The sequence below is a fragment of the Chiroxiphia lanceolata genome, chromosome 1 (genome assembly GCF_009829145.1).
Source record: "Chiroxiphia lanceolata isolate bChiLan1 chromosome 1, bChiLan1.pri, whole genome shotgun sequence".
In the NCBI taxonomy this organism is placed as follows: Eukaryota; Metazoa; Chordata; class Aves; order Passeriformes; family Pipridae; genus Chiroxiphia; species Chiroxiphia lanceolata.
In genome coordinates, this window is record NC_045637.1 from 88,311,507 (window position 1) to 88,335,073 (window position 23,567).

Below are 23,567 nucleotides of genomic sequence, written 5' to 3' on the forward strand. Positions count from 1 at the left end.
GCAACAAGTTAATATGGCCTGTGGCAATACCACAAGAGGACTGGCTCTGTGCTGGCCTCTTTTACTAGAGGTGGTCCACAGGCAAGCTTCTAACCACTATCCCTACTCAAAGGCCTGGAAGTAAGTGTGCCTGTACTCGCTGGCTAGGTGAGGGCCTCAGGCAAATGTCTGATGCAGAAAAGACTTAATTTTTTTTCTGGAGATTTCCCATTTTCCTGCTGCTCTGCTCTGACCCTGTGTGATGGGCTTGGTTGGTGTTGCAGAGAAGGCAGAAGAGTGGATGTGTCTCCTCCCTCCCAAGCGGCGCACTTCAGAGTTTGCTGTGCTTAAATTGAATTGAGTGGTAGTTAAAACTTCAATTATGGGCAGCTCTGGAGTTGGATGTGTCTCTGCTGCAAGTGTGGTAACCACTGGCCATCAGACAGGGATGACAGCCCTGGTATAGTAACCTCTGAAATCACCCTGACCTGAATCACATTGAAGCTGTGGCTCTGGCGACGTTTCTTCAGGACCGCCCTGCCCTGGAATGAGTAGTTCCTGGTACCTGCTCCTCCAGTGAAACTTGGGTTCAGAGTGGAGGATGCCTCCTCAAGCTGACAGAAATGCTTCTGGATCTGTGGTATAAGGTTTTTTTAGGCCTGTGCGAAACTCTGTGGAGTAAGTTAGGCTGCATTTTTTGCCTGCAAAACTGAAAACCAGGGGGAGTCCTGCTTGTGACTAGTACCAAGTCACACTAAAAGCCCATCTAGCCCAAGATGCTGATTGATGTGGATTTATCAAAACAGAGTATGGCAAGAGGGCACCTATTAATGATGCTTTCCTGATAGATTTGCAGTCTATCAGCAAAATGCAGCTTCTGGAATCTCTTGAGCCAAGGGGTTTCAATATTCAGGTTCAAGAATGCTTTTTTTGTGAGCTTGTCCAGTGGCTTTTTAAAGCTGTACTGACTGACACTTGCTATGTTGTGATGCTGAGTTTTGCTGTTTATCTACACGCTGCATTGGAAAGGAGGTGAAAAATTGATTTTCTAAACCTGCCATTTTATGCTTCCACTTAATACCGTTTAGGACTTAGATTAAGGGAAATAGCAAGTATTCATTAACCACCAGCCTTCTCCACACCTTTCAGTATTTTGTGGCCCTCTGCTGTGTCACCTCTGTGGCCTTCCTCCCAGGCTGGAGTCCTGATCTGAGTATCCATTATTATGCAGTTGTTCCATAGTTTTAATTACGTTGTTCACCAACACTTGTTAAAGCTTTGGTTTGCCTTGTTAACATCTATCACAGACACATGCCAGAAGTACTTTATTTGCCTACGTATTTATTGCCGTAAGACGTATACTTGGACAGTATTAAAGATTTCCAGGTGCTGCTATGATTCTCCATCAGCTTTTTTGGGAAACTTTCTCAATGTTGACAAGTTGCAGTCAGAAGATGCTGATTGGTGAGGTTCTTTGCAGGTCTGGCTCAGTTACTTCTATCCTGATGGCTTGAGAACTGCTTGTTTACATGGTGCTTTGCTTGCTGCTTTTCTTCCCAAATACACTGCTGGTTTCTAAGAGCAATGTCCCTGTATCCCTCCACTTCATATGTCCCTTCCCTCTCTCCCAGTCCCCCCCCCCCCGCTTCCTCCCTACAGATGGCAGCCTGAAACATGTCCTGTGTATTTAAACCTTGAAGAATGCAACTTGTCCAGAGACAAGGGGCATTCGTCCTTGCCAGTTCTGGGAGTATTTCTTTAGGATCTTTAGGATCCACTCCACAAGTGATATTACCCCCAATAAGGTTTGCCTGCTTTCCAATGCTTGACTGCTGATTGGGGATGATGACTAGGGTTCATCCATCCATTTAGTCTCAGCAGGTATCAGAGGAATTGTTTTGAGATCACGGAATTAAAATGTTTATTGATGTAACTATGCTATGTTTCCATCCTTTTTTTTTTTTTTTTTTTGTTAGTCTGCCAACCCACTTGTCTGCCTGTAGGACTGGTCCATGTTGGTGGACTTCGAGATCTTAATTTTTGCAACCAAAAGAAGTTTGTTTCAGTACTGACCTTACCACTACTGTTTACTTATATTAGATTGTTCCCAGGGTGCTTTACAAATTGGTGCCTACAAGGCTAATGAAATGCAGTCTCTTCTGAAGTGGGGAGTGAGAAAGGAGAGGTTTAGATGAGGTCATGCTAACCCCTTTCTCTGTGTAAAGTGCTGCACATTCTTCACTACTGACATGGCCTAAAAAGGAACCTTTGCTTTTAAAGCCCTACCTTAACCTGCCTACCAAATGATGTGTACTGCTTGATTTGTGTTTCAGCTGATGAAAACTTTATTCCAACTTGCCAGAACTGGGAACTTAGTTGCAAGGGAGACAGTAGCAATTTCAAACCTTTTGGTATGAAAGCCTTTCACAATGAGAACTCAGCTTTATCTAGGTTACTTACTCCCTTTATTAAGCCTCTCAGGATTGATGAAATGTATGTAGTGGTCTTAGGAGAAACAAGCCTTGTTGTTCATCATGTAGTACTGATTTATAAGTATAATCTTTGAAGGTTGCTGTGTGTAAAGCCATTCCAATAAGCTATTCAGCGCTTAATGCTGAGCTCTGTGGCTTCTCTGAATTATATAGCATTTGGAAGTAGCATACATATGTGTTTGGAGAAAGGCAAACTTTCCATTTAAACTATCAAGTTGTGGTTGTATTTCTTATTGTTGAATTTAGAACTCCTCTTTCATTTCTCTCCTGCTGCTCTAAGCATTTAGTATCTTAAATTTAGATTTAATATCCTAAAGGCCCTGTGAGGAGCAAGGAATGGAACCCTAGTATGGCATATGCTTTGCAGGTGTCTCTCTGTTCTTGGGTGTTAGATCAGGAAAACCTAAAAATAAACATAAAATTAAGTCATTGTGTATGTGTAAGCAGGAGGGCATGTTTATGTTGCTTTAATTAGAACTATTTTCTCAACTGCTTGTTTTCTTAGGGTATGTATTCTAAATAATAAATATTTTAAATATCTTAAAGGTATGCCTTAAAGTGCTAGGCCAAAAAGCTGATAAGAACTCTTTGTATTTGTCCCTTTCTCTTCTGAAAGTTCAGTTTTGGCTCGATCAGTTCTCTTCTCTGGATTGCTGTGCAGCCGATTCAGTTGTGCTGGCACAAGGAGGCAGAAGAAGACATAGCAGAGAAGGACAGGACTTCTGATTGCAGTGCAGGTAGAATAAGTTTTAAAAGCCTGTGCAAGCATCATTAAAAAGGCTGGTGCTCAAACCATCAGAACCATCATGTCTTTCGACCAAAGCAAGGGCCAGGATGAAAAGTAGAAGAATCAACTGGAATGCCTTTTTGTCAGTTTATGTTTGAAGGGGCCTCAAGCCAACCTCGGATGAAACAAGATGCATTGCCTACTAGGATAGATCCTTGAATCCATGCAGCAGTGTTGCTGGGTTGATGGATTCCTGTACACAGAGCCTAATCCAAGCTCTGTTCCATGGGTGGGGAGTGATTAGCAATGTCTGTTTTTATCTGTCCTTCTATATAGGAATTACATTTGCTGTGTTGTTGGGCTTAGGATCTTGGCTGGCTTGGAGCTGTGGTGTTGAAAAACCAGCACAACCATTTTGGATATTTTTTTTAAAGATTTTTAACACGTAGATTCTTACCTTCATTCTGGCTTCCAGCTTCGTTGAAGTGAGCATCCACTCCATGGCTACTGTCAGTTCATGGGTATCTCTATACTGTGATTTCAGTAACTGTAAGAGTGGCAGGCTTATGTTAATAGAGTTACTTTCCCCTGCCCGTCACCTTTTGCTTTTCCCAGTTGCCACTGTCAAACTTGCCCCCCCCCCAAACATTGTGGTGTTTGCCTTTAAAGACTGTATTTAACACCACTTGTATTCAAGCTTTTTCCCTCCACCACTTCAAGGCAAGTATTCTTCCAGGTATGTGACTACAAACAATGCAAAGGGAGAAATCTCAGTGGAGATCTGTGCATGATGTTTTTTATCTCTTTGAAGCTGCCTTTTTTTTTAAGCGTCTTTTGATATTTAGGTATTTCCTCCCAGCCTTCCCCTTTCTGGTGTGTCTTTGCCTTAATAACTAAAAAAGATTCATCATGACGTTGAATTACTGACTTCAGAATGGTTTCCTTGGCAACCTAAATGGCATTTGACATCACAGGATGAAGAAGCAGCAAAATCAGCTTAAGGAAGGGTGTTTGGGGTTTTGTTTTGGTAATTTGTTTACCGCCTCACCTCTGGCAGCTCATTGCTGCTGTTGTAATCTTCCAAGATGCTGATACAAGGGTTTATGGGGTTTTTCTGTAAGCCTTATCTCTAAAATGTTCTGAGTAGCCAGTCCTCTTTCATTTATTCTGTCTTTCGAGAATCCTACCTCATCAACTTTTGTTTTGGTCAATAAAGAGGAAGCAAACCATAGGCTTTCCCTGGCGTGGGAATGAGCAGCTGAAGGAAAGGAAAGAGCTTCTGGAGAGGTGCTGACCCTCAGTGTAGGTGGCACAAAACTACATGCTGTTTGTATCAAGAAGCTTGGAGAGTTTTGTCTGTGAAGATAGTCTCATCTTCCCACGTTACCCCACATTCTTTGTTTGCCCTCTTGATGCAAATCTTGTTATTGCATTAGCTGTGCAAAAAATTCTAGAAATCAGGTCTCCTCTAGCTGTTCTTTCTGTTTGCAAGTAAATTTCCATCTTTAGAGAGTATCTTTCTTAAGCATGCTTGATATTGTAAGGAGATCATGTTTCATCATGTAAGATTGTGGTCCAGGTTTTGTTCTGACTGGACTAGTAGAAATCCGGTGCAGTTTTGCCAGTGACGGGTCAGCATCTTTTGTGGAAGAAGCTGGTTTGAGTAGCCAGTATCAATCACAGCCAGAGACACCAGCTTAAAGAAAACAGGAGTGAAGACTGGTGTAGGTTTTGTTGGAATGCTCAAGATAGGGAACTAAACATACGCTAAAAGCCGAGTAAGTAAAAAAACTACAATGGCCCATTTCCAAGAAAATTGTCTTGTTGCAAAGGAACTTGGACTGTGAAGGGTCCTTGTGGCATCTGCACACTTAATACAGGCTCTATCAGTAATTATCATCAGTTAAAATAGTCCCTTTTTTTTTTTTTTTTTAGATTTTTGCGCTTATTTTTTTTTTTTTATAACTGTTTGGGGGAGTAGCATGTAAAACAGGGCAGCATGTAGAAATCTAAAACTCCAGCCAAAAGACACCTTCTTTTTGTGTCTACGTGTTGCAGCTGTCTATCTATTGGCAGCAGGCAGCCTGTGTAGACTGTGAGGTTTTAGCACTGAAGTGTGGAAGAGTGAATTAAGGGGTTCTGAACTTAAAAAATTCTTCTCTTCTAGGGAATTTCAGTCCTCACCATTGCTTAGTTATTTATGTGGAGACTGTGTGTAGGGTTGTTTTTCTTTTCTTTCTGTAACTCCTTATATTCACAATATGGTAAACTGAGACAGGTTGGTAACTCTTCACTTTTCTCAGTTATTCTGCAGTTTAGTAATCAAATGAATTGGAGTCAGTTGCATGAATACTCAGCTGGGAGGAAATGCAAAAAAAGAACGTGGATCTCTTTTGTTCTGGGAAGGAGAGGAGGAAAGAGGGGATTTCACTTTTTCACCCTGAAATAGACTTTTGTATGAGCCAAATAAATGCTTTGTCATAGAGATGTCAGCATGGGACATTTTGTTTCTGCATAAATTATGGATAGCATCATAACACCTAGGGCTTTGTTACACCTTTTAATCTCCCCTTGTTACACTTGGAAAGGCAGAGGATTTTGAGAAATGAGCCAGTGTAGCAGCATCCCTCCAACAACTCTACCCCAAGTTTTTGCATTTTGGAGGAAGCAGATGCACAGGTTCGTACCATGTAAGCGAACTGACAAGGGCAAAGTGCAATAAGGCATTGTGAGACTTTCCATTAAAACCTTTTTTTTTTTTAAATTACTTTGTGCATTCGGTTATGCAGGTGTTGTCAGAATAGAGAGTGGAAACTGTGTCCGCGATGCTCTGAGAAAAAGGATTTGGGTGATCATCTCCATCTTCCTTGCAGGCTAAATCCGTGCCTTTTGCCTAGGATTTTCATTATTCCAGCCTGACCTGAGATACGGTTTTCCTTTCAGCCAAGACATTTGTACTGCTGTAGCTGTTACAATCTGTACTGGCCAGGCAGAGAAAGCCGGCACGGGCAGTTCCATGCGCTGATGGTACTGCTGCCTCGCTGGCCAGGGCTGGGTTTCTTCTCTGACTTAAAAAGGTACGGCTGAAGTAGTTCAGCTTTTCTGTGCGTGGATGAAACCAGAATTTTCGCTTCATAGAATAGGTTAAACCTTGTAAGCATGTAAGTTTTTAGTGTGCAAAAGCTTTGTGGTGGTGCTTCAGCAGGTTTCAGCTTTCTTTTCGTTGTTTTTCATAACTTTTCCCCACAACTTTAAAGGCTTTGCTCTTCGTGAGGCTGGTATTGAAGGGAGTGGAAATCATCCCGGGGAGAGGAAAAGGACAAGCTAACCTTGGCACCTGGGGCCTGGCTATTATGTTGCACTTCCTCTGCGGGGCGGCGCGGGGCGCGGGGCCGCCGGAGTGATGTTCTCACAGCAAATGGAGGAAGTTCCTCCAGCAGCAGCAGCAGCGCTTCTGGATCTCCTCTCGCCTGGGGGATGGGGCAGGGTGGTGAAAGAGGGTTATACAAAGCACCGAGGGGAGGGGAGGAGGGAAAAAAAATCCCCCAACAACCGGGATCCCTCAGCTACGTGCAAAGCTCGACAAAACTTTTCGGAACTGTAAATACTTTGGGAATCCACCTTTGGGCAAAGGGTCGGGGAGCAAGGGAGTGTTTCCCCGGCGCTGCTGGCGGCGGGGAGGTACCACGGGAAGGAGCCGGGGAAGGATGGAGGAGGGCGGCCGCTCCTCTCCCTGGTTGCTGACTAAACAGTTATGTCAGCTGGCAGTCGGCGCGGCCTGGGGATTTGCGATAGAGCTCCTGGAGGGTGGGGGCGGCTGCGCGGGGGAAGGGAGGGGAAGGGCTGGCCCTGCTGCAGCCACTGCTGCTCCTGCCTCTCCGTCGCCCTCGTGGCAGGGAGGCCTGGGTGCTCTGCCCTGCGGTGTGACCCCGGGAAGTTTCTGCGGGGATGCGCCTGCGTCCGTGTTTGTTTGGACACTGGTGCGGTGCCTGGAATAGCGACCCCAGCCCGCTGGAAGGCTGTCCTGTGCGGGGAGCGCGTTCTCGACACCCTGGTACCCGTGCCTTCCTCGCCTGCTGCGTCAGAGCCCTCCGGAGCACGTGCCTCTGCCAAAATTGCCGGAGCCTGTTGCTGGGGCGCGAGTAGCACGCTCCCCTCCGAACTCGGTGCTGCTTGTGGATGCTCGGTTGCTGGATGTGTTTGCCCCTCTGCCGGGCTCTGGCTGGTGCTCACAGTGACAGTGCGATGTGCAGAGCAGCAGCAAGGCTTGGGCAGTGCCCTGCCTGTGGTCTGCCGCAGGTAGAGACTGCCCCGCCTAAACATGGCCTGGCACTGTTAGGAAGTAGAAAGGGAATTCTGGCTGCTGTTCAAGTTTAATGTTTCCTTTCTTGGCCTTGGAGGCAGATGGAGGCCAGGGTAGCCCTTGAACAGAGCAGGAGGTATTTATAATGATTCTCTCAAGTCAGTAATATTCAAATCCTATTTTTCTGTTCCTCTTGTTTTGTTTTCCATAAATCCTGTGCTATAAAGCTGGAACAGCCTTCGAACAGCTGCGGCTTTTCACCCATATGTTTCCCTCCCCTCCGCCCCCTATTAGGTGTAAGTGAAGGATGGGTTGAATGTGAATCACCTCCATACCTATTTCACTTCTCCTGTCCCAGCAGTGCAAGACAGAGAAGGACCCTGTCCTGACAGGCAAAAAGGGTGTGTGTCTCAACTGTTTGAGGTCAACTGAGTTAGCCAAACACAATTTAAAAAAAAAAAAAAAAAGCTCTCTTGATGCTCCTTAAGGAGCCTACTGTGTCCGAAGCCATGTTTGTGGCTGTGCTAGACTAGTTAATGTGTTAACCTGCATCTTAATGAACATTAAGGTAGACTTTTAGTAATGTTAATCTGACTCAACTGAGCTACCATGGTTGTAAGTCGTGAGTGAACCTGTCTGGTCCACATGGACAAGCTTGCTGGAAGCTTTAGTTAGTAGGACAGCACTAGTCAGTGTTTCTGATGGTCTAAAAGTGATTTGGCTTTTTTTTTCTTTTCCTTTTTATTTTACCAAAGCTGAGAGTGCTGTGAAATATGAGTGAAGGCTGTAGAAAAATGTTTATAATGTGATGTGGAAATACAGATCTCGCCCAAGAGCTGCTTTGTACCTTTGTACTGCTCTCATCACCTCAGTGCAGTTCTCAGCTGGGTGTGCTGTGCCTGGCACTCCTTCACAGCACACCTGGGTGCCCTCTTATGCACAAGTCAAGCAGTAGTGTGATTTCATAGGGCCTTGCGATACTTTGCCAGGTGGCCTTACCTATGAGCTGGGCAGCTGGACTGCTGTCAGTTCTCAACAGCATAGGTGTCTGCAAGCCATTGTGGGAAGGTTATAAAGCACTAAAGTATCTGAGTGACACCTCAGTCTCCATTCTGCTTTAAACACTCCACTTGTGACAGGCCATAAGAGCGAGCACTTCATGGGAGTGTGTTCAAATTGATAAAACTTGAATCCTTAAACACCTAGTTTCTGCCTCTGCTTATGGTAGGTAAAAAGGCTTCTTTGGTGGTGGGGGTCTTTTTTTGAGCAGAGAAAAAAGTCTCCAGGAGTCAGGAAGCCACTCAGGAGTTAGTTTTGAGCCAGATGTACATCATCTGTATTTTAAAGTAGTCAGATTGCCCGTGGCTCTATGAAAATGGAATTATTTTGTAAGGAGAGGGGTATATAACTGTTTAAGTGCCTAGGCATATGGTCTGAAATGCTGAATAACCGCAATTCTCGCTAACTTCACAAGGAACGCTTCTGGAAACGGCTCTTGATGCATTGGGTACAAAGCACTACAAGTGCGGGTAAACAGTTCTTTAAAATATTTTGGCACACTGAGAAAACTTCAGAGAGTGCTACTTGGAAGCTGAACACTTGACTTTTTGTGGATAAGATCAGTTTAAATAGGTGTGTTTTTCTTCCTTCTGTGTGTATGAGAGAGGGGAACAGGAGGGCAAGTAAAAAAATCAGAGGAAAAGACCTCGTTGCTGACTGGGGAGACTTGTTTGACCTTCTGAGCCCTGTGCACTTGTCTGTGGTTTCCAGCCAAAGGCTCTCACTTTGAGAGCGCCTTGCTCCTCGTGCTGAACTATTTTTTGACGCACTGAATGAATGCAATATGTTAACACTCCTGTAAGTCCCAGAATTGCTTGGCTGCCCCTTGCCCTGCCTGCCTTGCACTGGCTGAAAAGGTACCATTGTTTGTTCTGCAAACAGTGGGTGATGGTTGTTTCCAAGGTGACTATGGCACTGTTGCTGCCCTCTAGTACAAAAAAATTGGCATTAAACACCTGAGAGCATCCCACTGTCACCAGAGACAGTGGGAGGGAGGGAGGAAGGAGCAGTTTGTTAGAGCTCTCTGGGCTGGATATTAGAATACAGATTGAGAAAATGCCAGTAAGCTAAGATGGGATGATGTATACATTGAGTTTGTGCTACTAAACATTTTTCCTAAATAGTGCATGGATACAGCTACTGAAACCTGGTTGTTTCTAAGATTGTGTCTCTGCTGAGAAGAATTTATGATAAATTTAAGGTTTTTCAATCATACTTATCAACTGTTGTAGTTTGAGTTCACAGTAGTAATATTCTACTTTTTCACTTGATTGATAGGATGCTTTCAAGACTGCTCAAGCAAGGAAAGCTAGAAGGAAACACTCTACAGTTCTGCTTGGTCTGTAGATTTTCAGACTGTTTTGGAAAACAGTTATTAGGGGATAAAATATTCATCCCCCAGAAAAAGAACTGCAGCAGTCAGTTCTTTCATTGATTTTGTGTATTCTTGAAAGGCCTGTGGTACTCGGAACAGGGACTTCTTTTGAACTGTCTAGGTGGATGGATTAGAAGCATTTTTTCAGCCTTCTCCCTGTGCTGCCTTCCCATCTACTCATGCAGCTGTTTGGGAGGTTGGGGGGGGGGAATGAGTCTAAGAAACAAAACAAACCAACACTTCTTTTTAATTGGTCATGGATGCTGCTAGCAGAACTTTGCCTCCCCCTGCATGAGGTTTAGTACAGTTCATATGCAGGTTTCAGTAAACATTAACCACTTTTATCAGGGCTCGCAGCATGCAGAATGGTTAGCAAAGAGCATGCACTGAGGGAGACAGAAAAAATGAACAAGTCCAAGGTCAAAAGGATGGTAGTTTTTCCCTTATTAAAATAAGGGGTGGTAAAGGTTGACAACAGTTCGTGGAAAAAGTAGGCTTGTGTGAAAAACATGGTTCTTGTCCTTAGGCTTTTGTCTGGGTGAGAGTTTGTGGGGGTACTGTACATTTTGAATTTTTCTTCCACTCTAGTGAGATGACAAGAACACATCAGCCCTCCTCAAACTCTTGCTGACTGACAGCTTGAGCTCCTCGTGACTCAGATCAATCCAGAGCAACGCTTGTTGCATCTTTATAGGGGCCTGCTCCTACCCGGCATCCACTAAGATCCCACTGACTTGAGAGTGCACAGCTAAACAGAGATCACAATTCCTCCCTTCTGTGCCTGCAATTACACAAAGCCATCCTGGTTAGGGAGGGTGATTAAGGAACTGTGTTCTAGCATTTTGCCTCATCTTTCTTTCTCTTTGGATGTTTCTTTATTGCTTTTGAGGGGTGCAGTGCTGCTAATTTTTCTGCAGAATGAATTCTGTAATGATTAAAAAATAGTTGATCAGCTTAGCAAGGAAAATGGGGTAATTTGTGGGTAAATTAATGAAACGGTTTTGAGGTGTGGAAAAAAAGGCATTTTGAAAAGAACATGTGACCTGCCCTGATGAAATTTGTTGAAGCATCTGATGCCACAGTTCAAATTGTAAGTTATTTTTAATTGTGCAAATCAGCATATCCTGCCCCTCCTAGCTCCATTCAAATAATACTTTGCAAAAGAAGGAAGCAGCAGCATTTGCCTGCATATTTCCTAGAAAACGGCATCGTTGAAAAGTTGTACCTCATTGGGAAAACACAGGTTTACTTAAATGATACATCAAACACAGAAGAAATACAAACCGTCTGTGGCTGGTCTGACAGTAGTTTGAGAAACACCCTCTGCTGCATGCCCCTCAAATAAGAAACGTGTGCACACAGTTAAAAATCTCATCTTTGTGGTGACACAAATGATTCAATGCAGGAAACGAGAGGAATCTCATTCAGCAGTTAAGCATTTGTGGGGCGGGGGTGTGAGGAGGTCATGGTGTTCAACACACCCGGTTAGAAACCTTCAGGCTCCTTTCCTTACTGCGTGTTATATTGATTTAAATCCGAGCTGATACTAGACACATCTCAGCACAAGAGGCAAATCCCATCCTGTTAGATCCACCTGGATCAGATGGGAAAGAAAAGAAAGACAAAGAGACTTTTTGTTCGTTTTAAATTTTAACTACAGGCATTACCCATCCTACTCAAAACCGTCCCTTGTCATGGGAGGTGTAAGGCTCAGCTCTCGCATCCTACTGGAACTGAGCTGTGGGGTGGCTGGACCAGTGCATGGAGGAGGGCCACCACCAGGATTGCAGTGGTGGCCCATGTTCTTTATCCTGCAGTGGCAGCATGGTCTCAGGGCAGGCAGAAGGAGAGCTTCAGATGCAGGCTTGCAATTATAGCTTCTTGAAAGATGCCATAGTTCATCTAAATATAAAATACAGACTGTGGTTTTGGTCTGAAATATTTGTGGGATTTTACCAAACCACTACAAACAAAGTAAACAGCAGTGAAAAGTGACACATTTCAGGCAGGATTTATTTTTTGTTTTTGTTTTGCAAGGTGATGTGGAGACTTGTATTCTGTGATTCCGTGTTCAAAGGAAAGACACTTTTCAAATGGAGTACTTCTTTTTTCATCTCTTATTCACAAACTTCCCAAAGGGCTTTATATTAAAGTATTTCAGGATGCTGGGATGTGATTTCCTTTTTAACTCTGTTGATGTTCTCTCACGACTTCCCAGGTGTTTTTGCTACCTTCTCCAAATTTAAAACAAACAGTTTCCTAATATGTCGATCATGTGTTTATTAGAAGCCTTTGTAAGGCCTGTAGAGGGAAACCAAATCGTGTGTGCCACTTGAATTCTAAAATACATTCACTTAGTACTAAGGGCAGGTTTAATGGGAGCATGTACTGAACATTAAGCGTATATGTAAACTTTTGCCTTGCTTGGAAACTGACCAAGGAATAAAATCAGTTTTTAGATTGCTTTGATGCCTCTGCAAAAGCATTTGCAGTTTTGTATTTGCTTTATGTCTCCAACTGATAACCAGCACTAATGAAGTGGCTTTTTAAACAGTTTTATTGAAATTCTTTGTGCAACTACAGCGCAAACTTTCTTGCAAAAGCGATCATTTACAGTGCACAGCTGGTAAACAAAGGTATTACCGTTCATTCTCTAGTCCCCCAATAGCTATTGCTCAGTTCTCACCACTGTAGCTCCTAGTGTTTATTCCTTGACTCCAGTAGACCTGCAGGTTTTTGCTGCTTGTAGCACTGAGGTGTAGGAATGGCTCTCTCTCTCTCTCTCTGGAAGAACCACTCATCCTTTTTTTTTTGTTGTTTGTTTGGGTTTTTTTAAATCTCTTTTACTGTCAGTCTGTGGGACCACAGTCCTGTTTCCCTCTGAATCATAAAAGGCTTTTAAAGGACTGTAAGGTGCACTGGAGGTAGGAAGAATTACGTGCATCTCTTTTTTAGATTCCTTTGCAAAGGCTTCAGTGCAAGAGACAGTGCAAGACTCTATTAAGTCTCTTTGCACACAAAGTCTTTTAATGAGAATATAATGGAGGGACTCTTTCTGTCACAGCCATTACAAAAAATTTCTGTCCTCTGTCCTTAGCTGGGCTTGCCTTTGCTGGGGAAGACAGTCTCGTTACTCCAAAAGTGTCGTGGTGAGTTTTTGGCTTGGTAGAAAACTGTTATTGGGTGAGGTATGAGACCTCTGTGCTGCGTAAGCGCTGGGAGGAAACAGCGTGCGTCCCCCACTGCAGCCTCGGGGCAAGCCAGGAATGCTTGGGGAGACTTTTATTTCCTATCAGTGTGCAGGTGGGCCTCAATTTCTTTCACCTCTTATGGAAACTTTCACTGACTCTCCCACTGAACTTTAGTTACAGTGTACGATTTGGGGTTTTTTTGTTTTATTACTAAGCTCAGTAGGACAGAGCAGGTGACAGGTATTCATTAATAAGCCATGCTGCTTAGCTCCAAAAGGAGCACTTTTGCATTGACTTGTATGGGTGTCTCATGGATCTTAGGGGCAAGCCAGGTTCGGTTTCAGAGATGCAGATGGCAGGTGTGTTTGAGGCAAGCTCCGGTACCCAGTATTTCAGCTTCAGGAGACAGAGCTCCCTAGGCTGAGGGCAGACTGCATAGCATGCTCCCATCCTGCAGCAAGACCTGGGCATCCACAGACCCGTCTGGGCTTCCCAGTGCAGGATGCTGACCAGATAAACTGTCCAGATGGACTACATGTAGGCCACTGGCTGTGAACCGAGCATCCCCCGTGCAAGGTAGCATGGGGCTTGGAGATGTGGCTTAGTGCACAACAAAGTCACTGCTTTGCACAGCTTAACAACCTGGATTGTTTCAGTCTTTCAGCTCTCATGGAGGGTCTTACATTCAAAGCACTAATGATTTCCTCGTTGAGACCCAGACTCTTTAAATTTTTATTAAATGTCTGTGCTGACATTTAGCTAGCACCAGATGTTGGCTTTTAGTTACCAGTGTGGAGGTGGCATAGCTAATAAAGGCAAGGATAAGAAACTTGTGAGAAACTGACTGTCAGATGTGGCTTTGTGTACTGCAGCCTGCGTGATGTCTGTCACTTCTTCATGGGCCAGAGTTCTACAAGAAAGCTTTTTTCTTTCCTTCTTCTTTTTCTTCTATACTCTTGACTGGCCAAGTGTTTTCCAAGCACATGTCTTTTTCAGGTGGCCTTGCTCTTTTGTTAGAGACTAGCTAATGGAGGGAGAGTGCAAAGAGAGCTCAGTGGCAGATTTGAGTTTTTTTTCTCTTATATTTTGGTATTTCTTCTGAACATAGCTTTCCTGTAGATCATACTTCTCCCCCTCAACCTCTTTTGGCCATACCCTCCCTCAGAAAATGTCAGCAAGCGATTGTTTCCTTTGCAGAGCTGCAATCCCCTAGACAGAGGCTTTTCCAGTTTTATGAATGCACCATTTGTTGCTGAGGGCACAACTGTTCGATATAACTGGCTGCATCCCACTCTGCTTGGGACCAGCATGCACTACAGCCAGGCTATGCATAAACCAGATTTTTGTATTAAATGGCACCATTTTGTCCACAGCAGCAGTCTGTCTGTCTTTTGTGTGCACGCGTGTGAGACTTGCAGTTTTCAGATGCAAAATACATAAAGAACAGCAGTTTTGCAGAAATACATGTTACTCAGTGAGTGTACCGTGCTATTTTAAGGTTTATTTTTCTTAGGGAGTTCCTGACAAGTGATATTTCTTCATTATTTTGTGTAGGCGGGCCGAGGCAAAAGCACATTTTGAAATATTTTATAAAATGGATGCATGGTATAATATTACAAATGTAGTTGTTTTGTTGAGGACATACTCAATTATAACTTAACTGAAAATATATGTAGCACTTTGTATGTGCTCATTTATGTTTTATTGTATGTCATCAACCACATCTCCACTCCCCCTCCTTCCTTAAGTGCCACAGGGCTGGAGACTGTATAGATATAACCACTTAAAGATGCACTGTGCTTTATATTTTTAATTATGTCTAGGAAATATCATCTGGTGTCAAACCTGACACTTTTTCTCACTGCCTGCCCCGCTTATCCCCCTTCTAAGGTCAGCACAATTTACTGGTTTTGGAGGGGCTGCTGTCCTGGGTCAGGATGTGTTGGGGAAAGCTGGAGAGGCTGCATGTCTTTAGTATTTCCCAGCCCAGGTTTCTACAGTGCACACACATCTGCAACTTTTGGTTCACAGTTAAAATAATGCAACACCAGGTTTCTGGCAGACCAGGAGGTGCATGAGGAGTAGGCAGATGCACAGTTGGGGGTGAGTGGGTATCATGCTGGTTGCATGCCATTTCTCTGTCATTTCCCTCTCAGTCCTGAAAAGCTGCTTTTGGAAAGTGCCATCTCTATTCTTAGTTACATATAGCAGGGATGCTGCATGAGGCTCTGGTCCCAGCAGCTGAATTGCAGCTTAGGGTTTTAGTTCATGCTGCCCGTCTCATTTGTCTCAATGCCAAGAGTTTCTCCTCAGAAGCATAGTGGGCTCCTTTCCCTATCTCTATTCTCTCATACCTGTTGAGTCCCCTCCAACAAATAAGAAATCTTCAAAGCAAGCCCACCAGTTTAGGAATTACTCAGTTGTGCTTCAGTAAAAATACTTTTTGTGCTCCATCATCATTGTGTTTAAGAAATGGGGAAAATTGGAAACCTCTGATTTCCCCTCTTTAATGAAGGTGGTACTGATTGGAGATGAGGATTCCCCACCCCACCCTCCTTTGGGTGCCTGAACGTGTCTGGGCATTGGTCAGGCTTGCCTGAAATGTCCCTAACTCGTCCACCAAAAAGAAAATATAATTAAAAAAGACAGCTGTTGCAGCCTTTACGTGGAGGTTTCCACACACATCCCCACCTCACCATGTTCCTTCATATATTCACTGCCCACATAATGTTACCCACAGGATGAGGGTGGGAAGGGGAAGCTTGTTCTCTCTCATGTGACTGCAGCACAGTTAATAATTAATTGTACCAGCCTTCAGGGGCTCGCTTGACCAAAGGGATTGATCAGATTTGTAACCGGACAGAAGTTTTTCAGGCACATCTTTGTGCCTCAGCATCCCAGCAGATTCAGAGAAGGAGCCAGATCGGCTTATGCTGAGATTGCTCATTTGTTATGAACTGGCTAGCATATAGCACGTAGAGACAAAGGCTGCCCTGGCCTGAAAAGCCCCTAAAGAGAAACAGTGTAGTAAATACATCTGTAAATCTGTGTTGAAGTTACAGACTGTGTGTGTCTCACATGCTCTTGCTCACTCGCTCTATCTCCCCGCCCCCCCCACCTTGCTGCCTTAAAAATGGGATGGCAAAATATTTTGAGAAAATGAATCAACTGCTAAACTGTTGATATGATTTAAAAAAAAAAAAAAAGGAGTCTTCGTTCAAGCATATGTTTCCAACACTTTAATCTTTTATGGACTGCATACTTGCTGTGGGAGTGGAAGGGGATGTTGCAGGCTTACTTTCAGTGTACTTGGAAGTCTTTCCCACAGCGTGAAAACTCCCCAGAAAATGTGAAACAACGGCCTGGAAACCAGGAAGTTTCTGATGCCTAGCACTTATTGCTCTGAGGGATTTGCTGTGCTCTGGAGGTCGTGGAATCATCTTTCTTCTTTGTTGGCTTCTCCAAGTTTATTTTGCACATGATGGAGGGGTATGTGTGTGCTGCTGAGCTCTTCAGGGTCCTCATTTTTGTAGCATGTTTTTGCCCCTGGTTCTTTTGTTACTGTGCTCCCACGATTAGTATGTCTGCTGCTTAAAAGTTCTTGTTGCTGGTTACTAACCGCTTAACCTCTGTCAAAAACCATCCAGCACAGCTTTGAGTTGATGCTTTTATTGCTTAACAGGTATATTTCTGATCTTTGGGCTGTTCATTAAACCTGTGAATACTGTACACAGTGAAGACATAAATCTGCTGTGGTATGATGATATGTTGGTGCTGTGATGACTGCTGCTGCTCCTGCACTGTGCTCTGGTTAGATTTGTGTGGCATGCAGTCTTTTGCGTATGTGGTTTGAGGGTTATTTTTTTTTGCTTTGTTTTCCCACCCCCTTACCACTTTGTATAGTTTTGACGGTTTCTTGAGGAGTTGCTAAATATCAAAAAGCAGCAATGAAGGTGAGAAGTCTGGCACTTGAGGGCCGATGGTCCTGGTGAGTTGATCCATTTCCTTCCAGTAAAGAAACTATGCATCCAGTTTCAGTCTGTGATGAACTCAATGTTTTGTTTTCTGGCGTCTCTTTCCCGTGTGCCTGTGTTTGTGCTGGAGTGTGATGGAACATGAAAGGAATCAGAGGAAAGAAGGGGCTGCAACTTGGCTTTGGCTGCCAAAAAAACAAAAACATCGAACAACCTCGACCAGAAGGAGAGTTAACCGGAACATACCACAAAACAGGTTAGGCAGGACACCGAAGCCAGGTACAAACCTTCTCCTGTGCTTTAAGGCATCTTCAGTACACCCTCCTCCCTCTGCCCTTTCAGGATTTTCCCCCCTCCTCCCCGTTGTGAAATAGTCCTGTGCCGACTGGGTTTGAACGCGGGGCAGGCGGATGGGTTGCAGCGCTGGCTCGCCTGCTGCCAGCTGTTTCTTAAGAAATAGAGGTTGCACTTGTCCGTACCCGTCATCTCGTCGCAGAGGCAGCGCAGCATGTGCCTGTGTGTGTGCCTTCCTGCCCTCCGCAGGGTTGCCTGCCGAACAGTCCCAGCCGAAGAAAAGTAGCGGGGGAGGAAGAGCTGCAAGGAGACAGGGAATGCTGGCGGGCGGAGCTTGGAGTGCTGATCCTCCATGTAGTTAATCATTACATGCAGCATAACCTGTTCCTGTTTTCTAGAGGTTTCACTGGCACCCACAGCCAGAAGCGTATGAGGAATATGTGACAGACTGCTTTCTGAGCAAGATGGTTTGCCTTGCAGCAGGAAGCCCAGCATCTAATACAAGACATCGTTTCTTCTGTAACATCTTTATGCCTAATCGTTCAGTAAACATACCATATATAGTCCGATTCGTGCTTGCTCTAACACCCTGCTGCAAGGCAACTTTGCTAGTGCCACACAGATTCCTTAGCTCCTGGTAACTGGCTGACAAATAGGATGTTGCCATACGTAACGTAAATATTTCACACAACTGGGGTTTTTTACACTGCTGCTCACAGTGCATAAAGCATGTATTTCTAAACATGGCAGTCTTAAGTCTAGCACTTAAAAATGAAGAGGATTATACAAAAAAAGGTGCTTTATCAAAGGATGGATCAGGTGCCACCTGCACGTATTTGTTGCAGAATAAAGATTCCACTCTTTTGATAAACATCATATGAATTTTGTATTTATGAATCAATGTTCGGTGGGCTTTTTTTTTTCTTTCTTTTTTTCTCCTGTCTCCACTTTAAATGCCTGCTGCCTCCTAGATGATGGATCCCAAGCTAGAACTGTGGTTCACTGAGAACTTTCTCTTTTCGTTCTAGCATTTTTTGTGAAATTTCTCCTCTTCTTCTTTCTCTGTGCCCTCCTTCTGTTTCCCCTGGACCGGTGGGGTACTAAGCATGGCAGAGGACATGAAGAGCAGCTGTGTGGCTGGATTCACAGTTTTCCTAATCAGCTGTTACATATGGTTTGCCTTCAGGTTTTTTATTTGTTTGTTTTTAACATTGTCATATCACTTCAGTAACATTCTGCCTATTTCTGTGCTAGCAGAAGAGACTCAGAAGAAGGAGATGAAGCCTGCCTACCTACACCCTACAAGGCAGGGGTTTTTTTCCTTTTTGTGCTTTCTACATCTTGCCCCGTTCATTGATATGTGAGAAGACAGCACAGTGGTGTGTACCCTGGATAACCTTGCACAGAGCTTTCTGGCTGTCTGCTTGGTGATGGCTGTCAGTGCCCGAGTTCAGCAGTTTAGTGACTGGCAATGTCTCCTATACCACTGAGGTGGTTGCTTAATCAGAGAGGGTGCTGGTTTGGATGCAGCCTGATACAGGTAGATTTTCCTATACTGGCTTGCTCCTTAGTTAGGTAACACTTCCAGAGGGGGAGACTTTGCAGGGGGGAATGTTTGGGTGTTACATAAATGGACAGGACATGCATTTCTGGGACTTGTCTCTCATTGGTCTGGTCAGAGTGAATTATGTCTGACTGCTTGGCAGTTAATTGGACCATCCTTCCCATTTCCTAAGCTGATAAGCCCCTCACTGTCTGCCTCAATCAGGCTTCTTTGTTTGAGAAGTTACTAATGCCACAGAAGAACAGAATAACTACTTTCCTGTAACCAAGTGAGGTGCTCTGATCGATAAATCTATGAAGATTCACTGTATTTCTTCAGCAAAATCCTTTCACAAGGCTTACTTGTACCGTAACACCAGTAGCAGTTGGCAGGTACTGAAAAGTAGGTATAGCTGATGTGTTTAATACATACCTTGTCCCTTTTTGAAAGAATGGTATTTGTGATAAAGTTATCCTGTGAACAGCTTTATTCTGGCAGATCCTAGTAGCTGTGTCGAGTGCCACGGGGGTCTGTAGATGCCTGTCCATCAGGATTGGGTCTCAGAAATGGCTCTTTTTTACCCCAAAACCTTCAGACGAGGACTGTCTTGATGTGTCTGGATGGTGCCTAGCTTAGAATGGGTGTTGCCAGAAGGTGAGTAATAGATAGTGATTAATCGTCTCTGAGCTATGGATGTTTGTATGAAAAAGCACATTGCTAAAGGCTGTGCTTCAACAAGATCGTCAAAATTAACCACACAAGAGACAGTAGTGTAGCATCCCAGAGGCTTAATTTTTCTGTCTCTTGACTGGTTCGTTTTGACTTTTGTGCATATACTAAGTCTGATTGATGGAGAAGCGTGGATCCCTTTGTCTCCAAAATATCGGTAAATACCAATTAAATGATATCAGTATTACAGATTGCAAATGGGCTGAGTGATACAGAATCGGGGTGCACTAAAAGTAAACACCCTTTTGTTAGATTGCTCACTAATCTTCTTAATGCAGAAGTGTGGTTAGGAACCTTACAGGTATGCATCCTTGTGTTTGTACCATTGAGTCTTTGATACAAATGCATAGGAAAGATGCAAAGGTACCAATTCCTATGTTAATTATATCTTGAAGACGAAAAGTAATTTTGTTTTACAGGAGACAGTTTATCCTTTTCAGTCAAAATATAAGAAGAGAAATATAAGAGGAAATATAAGTAGAGATATGTAAAGAAATATAAGTAGAAAACCTAAAGCCATAGTTTCCATTCTAAGTTTACATACTGATTTGAGCAATGCATTGCATCTATTTGATTGTACAGTTATTTCTAAAACTTTCTGAAAAGAGGGATTCATCACAAAAATCTTCTGTCTCCCTCCATCCTTCAGCTGATTCTGGCAGCTTTCAGGACCCTAAGCACACAAAGTGGGTATTGGAGGATTTGCTCCTTGTACAAAAATTGGAAGGACTGGGCCTCTCTCTTCTTAAAAAGTTTCCTAAGTGGGGTTTGTCTTGACTTAGTCATAGAGGAATGTAAAGTATACAAAGAAAATAAATGCATATGTTGCGAGCTGACATCTGTAGGTATGCTCTGAGCTTGGGAAGGGACTACCTGTTTATTTTTCATTGTACCTTGGAGTTAGTGGTGTTGAGTCTTGTTATGTCTGTAGCGTTGCCAGAGGATGATGAGAGGACATAGTTGCTGTGGAGTTCAGGAGGCCGTTAGTGGCCCCTCAAATGTTGTTATGTCCGAGAGACATAGGAACGGGTGAGCTGAACGTGGGGCCTGGTCCATAGGGTAGGATCTGCTGTGGGAGGCAACTACCATCGGTGGCTGGATCGTGTCCGTTCCTCACAAGGGCTTGCCTGCAGTCATCAGACCCCAGGCAGGTAGCCGATGACTTCTCCTACTGTGACTTCTCATATTAGCGTTTCATTTCCTGACAACATTCAAGGTGATGGGCAGAGAATTTGCATTTGGATTTTAAAGTTTCTAGAAGAGTGTATGTGCTCTGTGTCTTGTCTGAACCTTACCCAGGCCGGTTACAGACCAGCCAGCAGCCACGTATTCAGAGACCTTTCTGTCTACCATGGGATCAGCAAGCCTCAGGCTTTCTGAGTGGAGGTGACGAAGAATGAGGGGGAGGAGGTGTCCATGTCTTAAAAAAAGAGTTGAAAAGGAAAAACTGGAAAGCAAGCAACTACTGGCTCTGAAATTCTTGGAAAGAAAGATGCTGTATATGTAGGGGTTACTGTGATCACACCCTGCCACGCATTGGGCACACCGGTGTGGCTTGGGGGAGGCAGCGTGGGTAGGCCCCAGTGTAGTCCTGGCAACCGGAAATGGATGAGGAAGCAGGAGGCAGCCCGCCTTCCTTCAGAGAGCCAGGAAAGCATCAGGGATGGAGTATAGGAAGTGTTCAGCCTCAAAATTAGGGCAACTTGAAGGTGAATTAACTGCTGGGCCTGTAATGATCTGCATGTTCATGTATGTATAGGGCCTTACGCACAGAAAGGTTTGGGGTGAGTCTGGAAAGGGTCCATATTTAAGGAATGTAGTTCTTCTGGCTTCTGAGAGTTTTTTTGTGTAGACAACGTGGAAAATGATTACAAAAACAAGTATTGCAAGATAGTGAGATGGGAAACTGGCAGTGCTAAGACTGTGGCTCTTGTACTTGAGTGATTGTGAGAGAATGTCAGCTTTTTTCTGCTTTCTTTTCCCAAGCATTTTCTGACTTTTGAACTACCACTAGTGGAGTTTATCCCGTGGGCTTAAAGTCAGCAACCCCAAAAATGCATTGAAAATACCTCATGACTTTTGGAATGAGGGTCTGTGACAGCAATTGGAGTCCAGGAAAAACAGGTACTCTTAATGTTTGCTGCCAGTTCATCGTCTGAGATGTTACACTGTCTGCTTTCACTGTTTTGGAGCAGGGGTGACTGGGACTGACCAGACCAGTTCTTAGGGAGCTTAGTCAGATTCCTAATTTCCAGGTGTAGTGAGAGAGTCATCAGGGACAAAAATGGAGAGAGAATGTCAGTAAGTTCCTCTTCATGAAAGGAGATGGGCTGCCAGGAGGATTTCCAGTTGGAGATCACTAGGCAGCTTTTGTTATGGGCCCTGTTTTCTCTTGCATGTGGCTCTACTGAACTTTAACCATTTGTGCTGAAAAACTACGTCAGGTGTTTAGCTTCAGGCCACATTTGTTTTTGAAAGAAAAATAAGTAGTAAAAAAAATTCTTCGGCCATTTCTGAGAATGAACCTGAGGGAAAAGTGAGTTCAGGTTTTGAATCACTTTTCATGTCTTCTCTTTTCTTATTGGAAATAGAACAAAACCCACAACAAACATAGAATCTCTACAAAGGGGGAGAAAGTCCGACCTGTTCTTCTAGTCCTCAAAGCTGTATTGCGGGGACATTGAGATTTGGGAAGGGTGAAGTGGGTGGGAGATTGAAGTAATAGCTATCAGTTGAATAAGCTAGCTCTTATCATAGCTGATAATAGCTGGCAATGGCAATTTCTCCAGTGCATTCTGTTCTTAATGTCTGTTGCAATTTAGAGGTAAAAAGGACTGTGAATGACCCAATGAAAGCCAGGCATTATCATGTCTGTCTTACTCCAGACCAGAGTAAATCAGTTCAGCTCTGTGAAGACTGAAGTTGGTAACCTAGTCCCACATCTTGAGGAAGCAGTTTAGTAATCTTTTGTACCTTTGTATTTGTCTGCTCTTTGAGGTGCAAAACACTCATGGGGAATGCATGATTGTTCCTCTTGCACTGTGATGTACAGGTGTAGGTATAGAATTTCTGGTTGAGGGGTTTGTCAATGTGAGATGAAAATGCTGTTCTCATGAATGTGCTTTACTCTGCAGGCACTTAGGTTCCATATGGAGTAAGAGTAGCTTGAAAGTTGTCTGACAAGATTTGCACTCCGCACCAACACCAGTAGCCTCCTAAATAAAAGCAAAGGCCCAGAAGTTTGTAAATACCTGTGCATGTGATGTAAACAAACCTCCTGATTCAGGGACCACTGTTGAAGTTAATGGGTCTGTTCCATAGAATGGACCTATTAGTATCAGTTCATTAGCAAGACTGAGGCCTTGATTTGTAATGACCCCTTAAGTGTAACTTGCAATAGCCTGCTTACTGTATCTTACTAAACTGCTGTGGGTGCAAGAGGGAAACAGATTGAGCCTGGAATAATATTTACCTTCTCTTCTAGTCAGAAGTATCTGGAGCAAAAAAGAAATGTGCCACACCTCTAGGATCTCCAGAGTTGGCTTTCCTGAGAAATTAATTACCCCGGATGTTGTATACACAGGGCAAAGGCATCTGCTGTATATAAAAATATGCATATGAAAATGGAACTGGAAGTTACTGCAAAGCTGCATTTGCAGTTATCATAGCAAGGAAATTTTTAGAAACCAGACCTGAAAGACTTTACAACTGAGAGTTTCTCAGGATACTCCCTGTCATTTCTCATTTGCTTTGGTGAAGTATTAAAAGAACCCCTCATTTCTGTAGTTACAGCCAGCAATTAATAAATTACTTTCTGATTTTGTTTTGTTTATATACAGTGTATATGTGTAATACATATTTTAATGTGCATTTAAAACCTGCTTTTTTGCCTGATTATGGA

General features: G+C 43.7%; 1 protein-coding gene and 1 long non-coding RNA gene across 7 annotated transcripts in view; one reads left to right on the top strand and one right to left on the bottom strand.

Moving 5' to 3' along the window:
• Positions 1-23,567, top strand: part of RREB1 (ras responsive element binding protein 1) — a 124,747-nt gene that overhangs the window by 14,442 nt on the left and 86,738 nt on the right. The window contains exons 1-2 of one of the 6 annotated variants that reach the window (XM_032685580.1): positions 20,943-21,375; positions 21,653-21,790. The exons of 2 other annotated variants lie outside the window; for them this stretch is intronic. In XM_032685580.1, the coding sequence (XP_032541471.1) occupies positions 21,739-21,790 (52 nt within the window). In that variant the 5' untranslated portion in view covers positions 20,943-21,375; positions 21,653-21,738. Of the gene's footprint in view, positions 1-20,932; positions 21,376-21,652; positions 21,791-23,567 lie in introns of those variants that run through there. 3 more of the 6 variants (XM_032685600.1, XM_032685617.1, XM_032685625.1) reach the window with 3 other exon arrangements.
• On the bottom strand, positions 16,351-21,810 carry LOC116785747. The gene is made up of 2 exons (XR_004356700.1): positions 17,580-21,810; positions 16,351-17,285 (listed from the first exon to the last, which is right to left on the bottom strand). It is a non-coding gene; the product is annotated as an uncharacterized LOC116785747 (long non-coding RNA).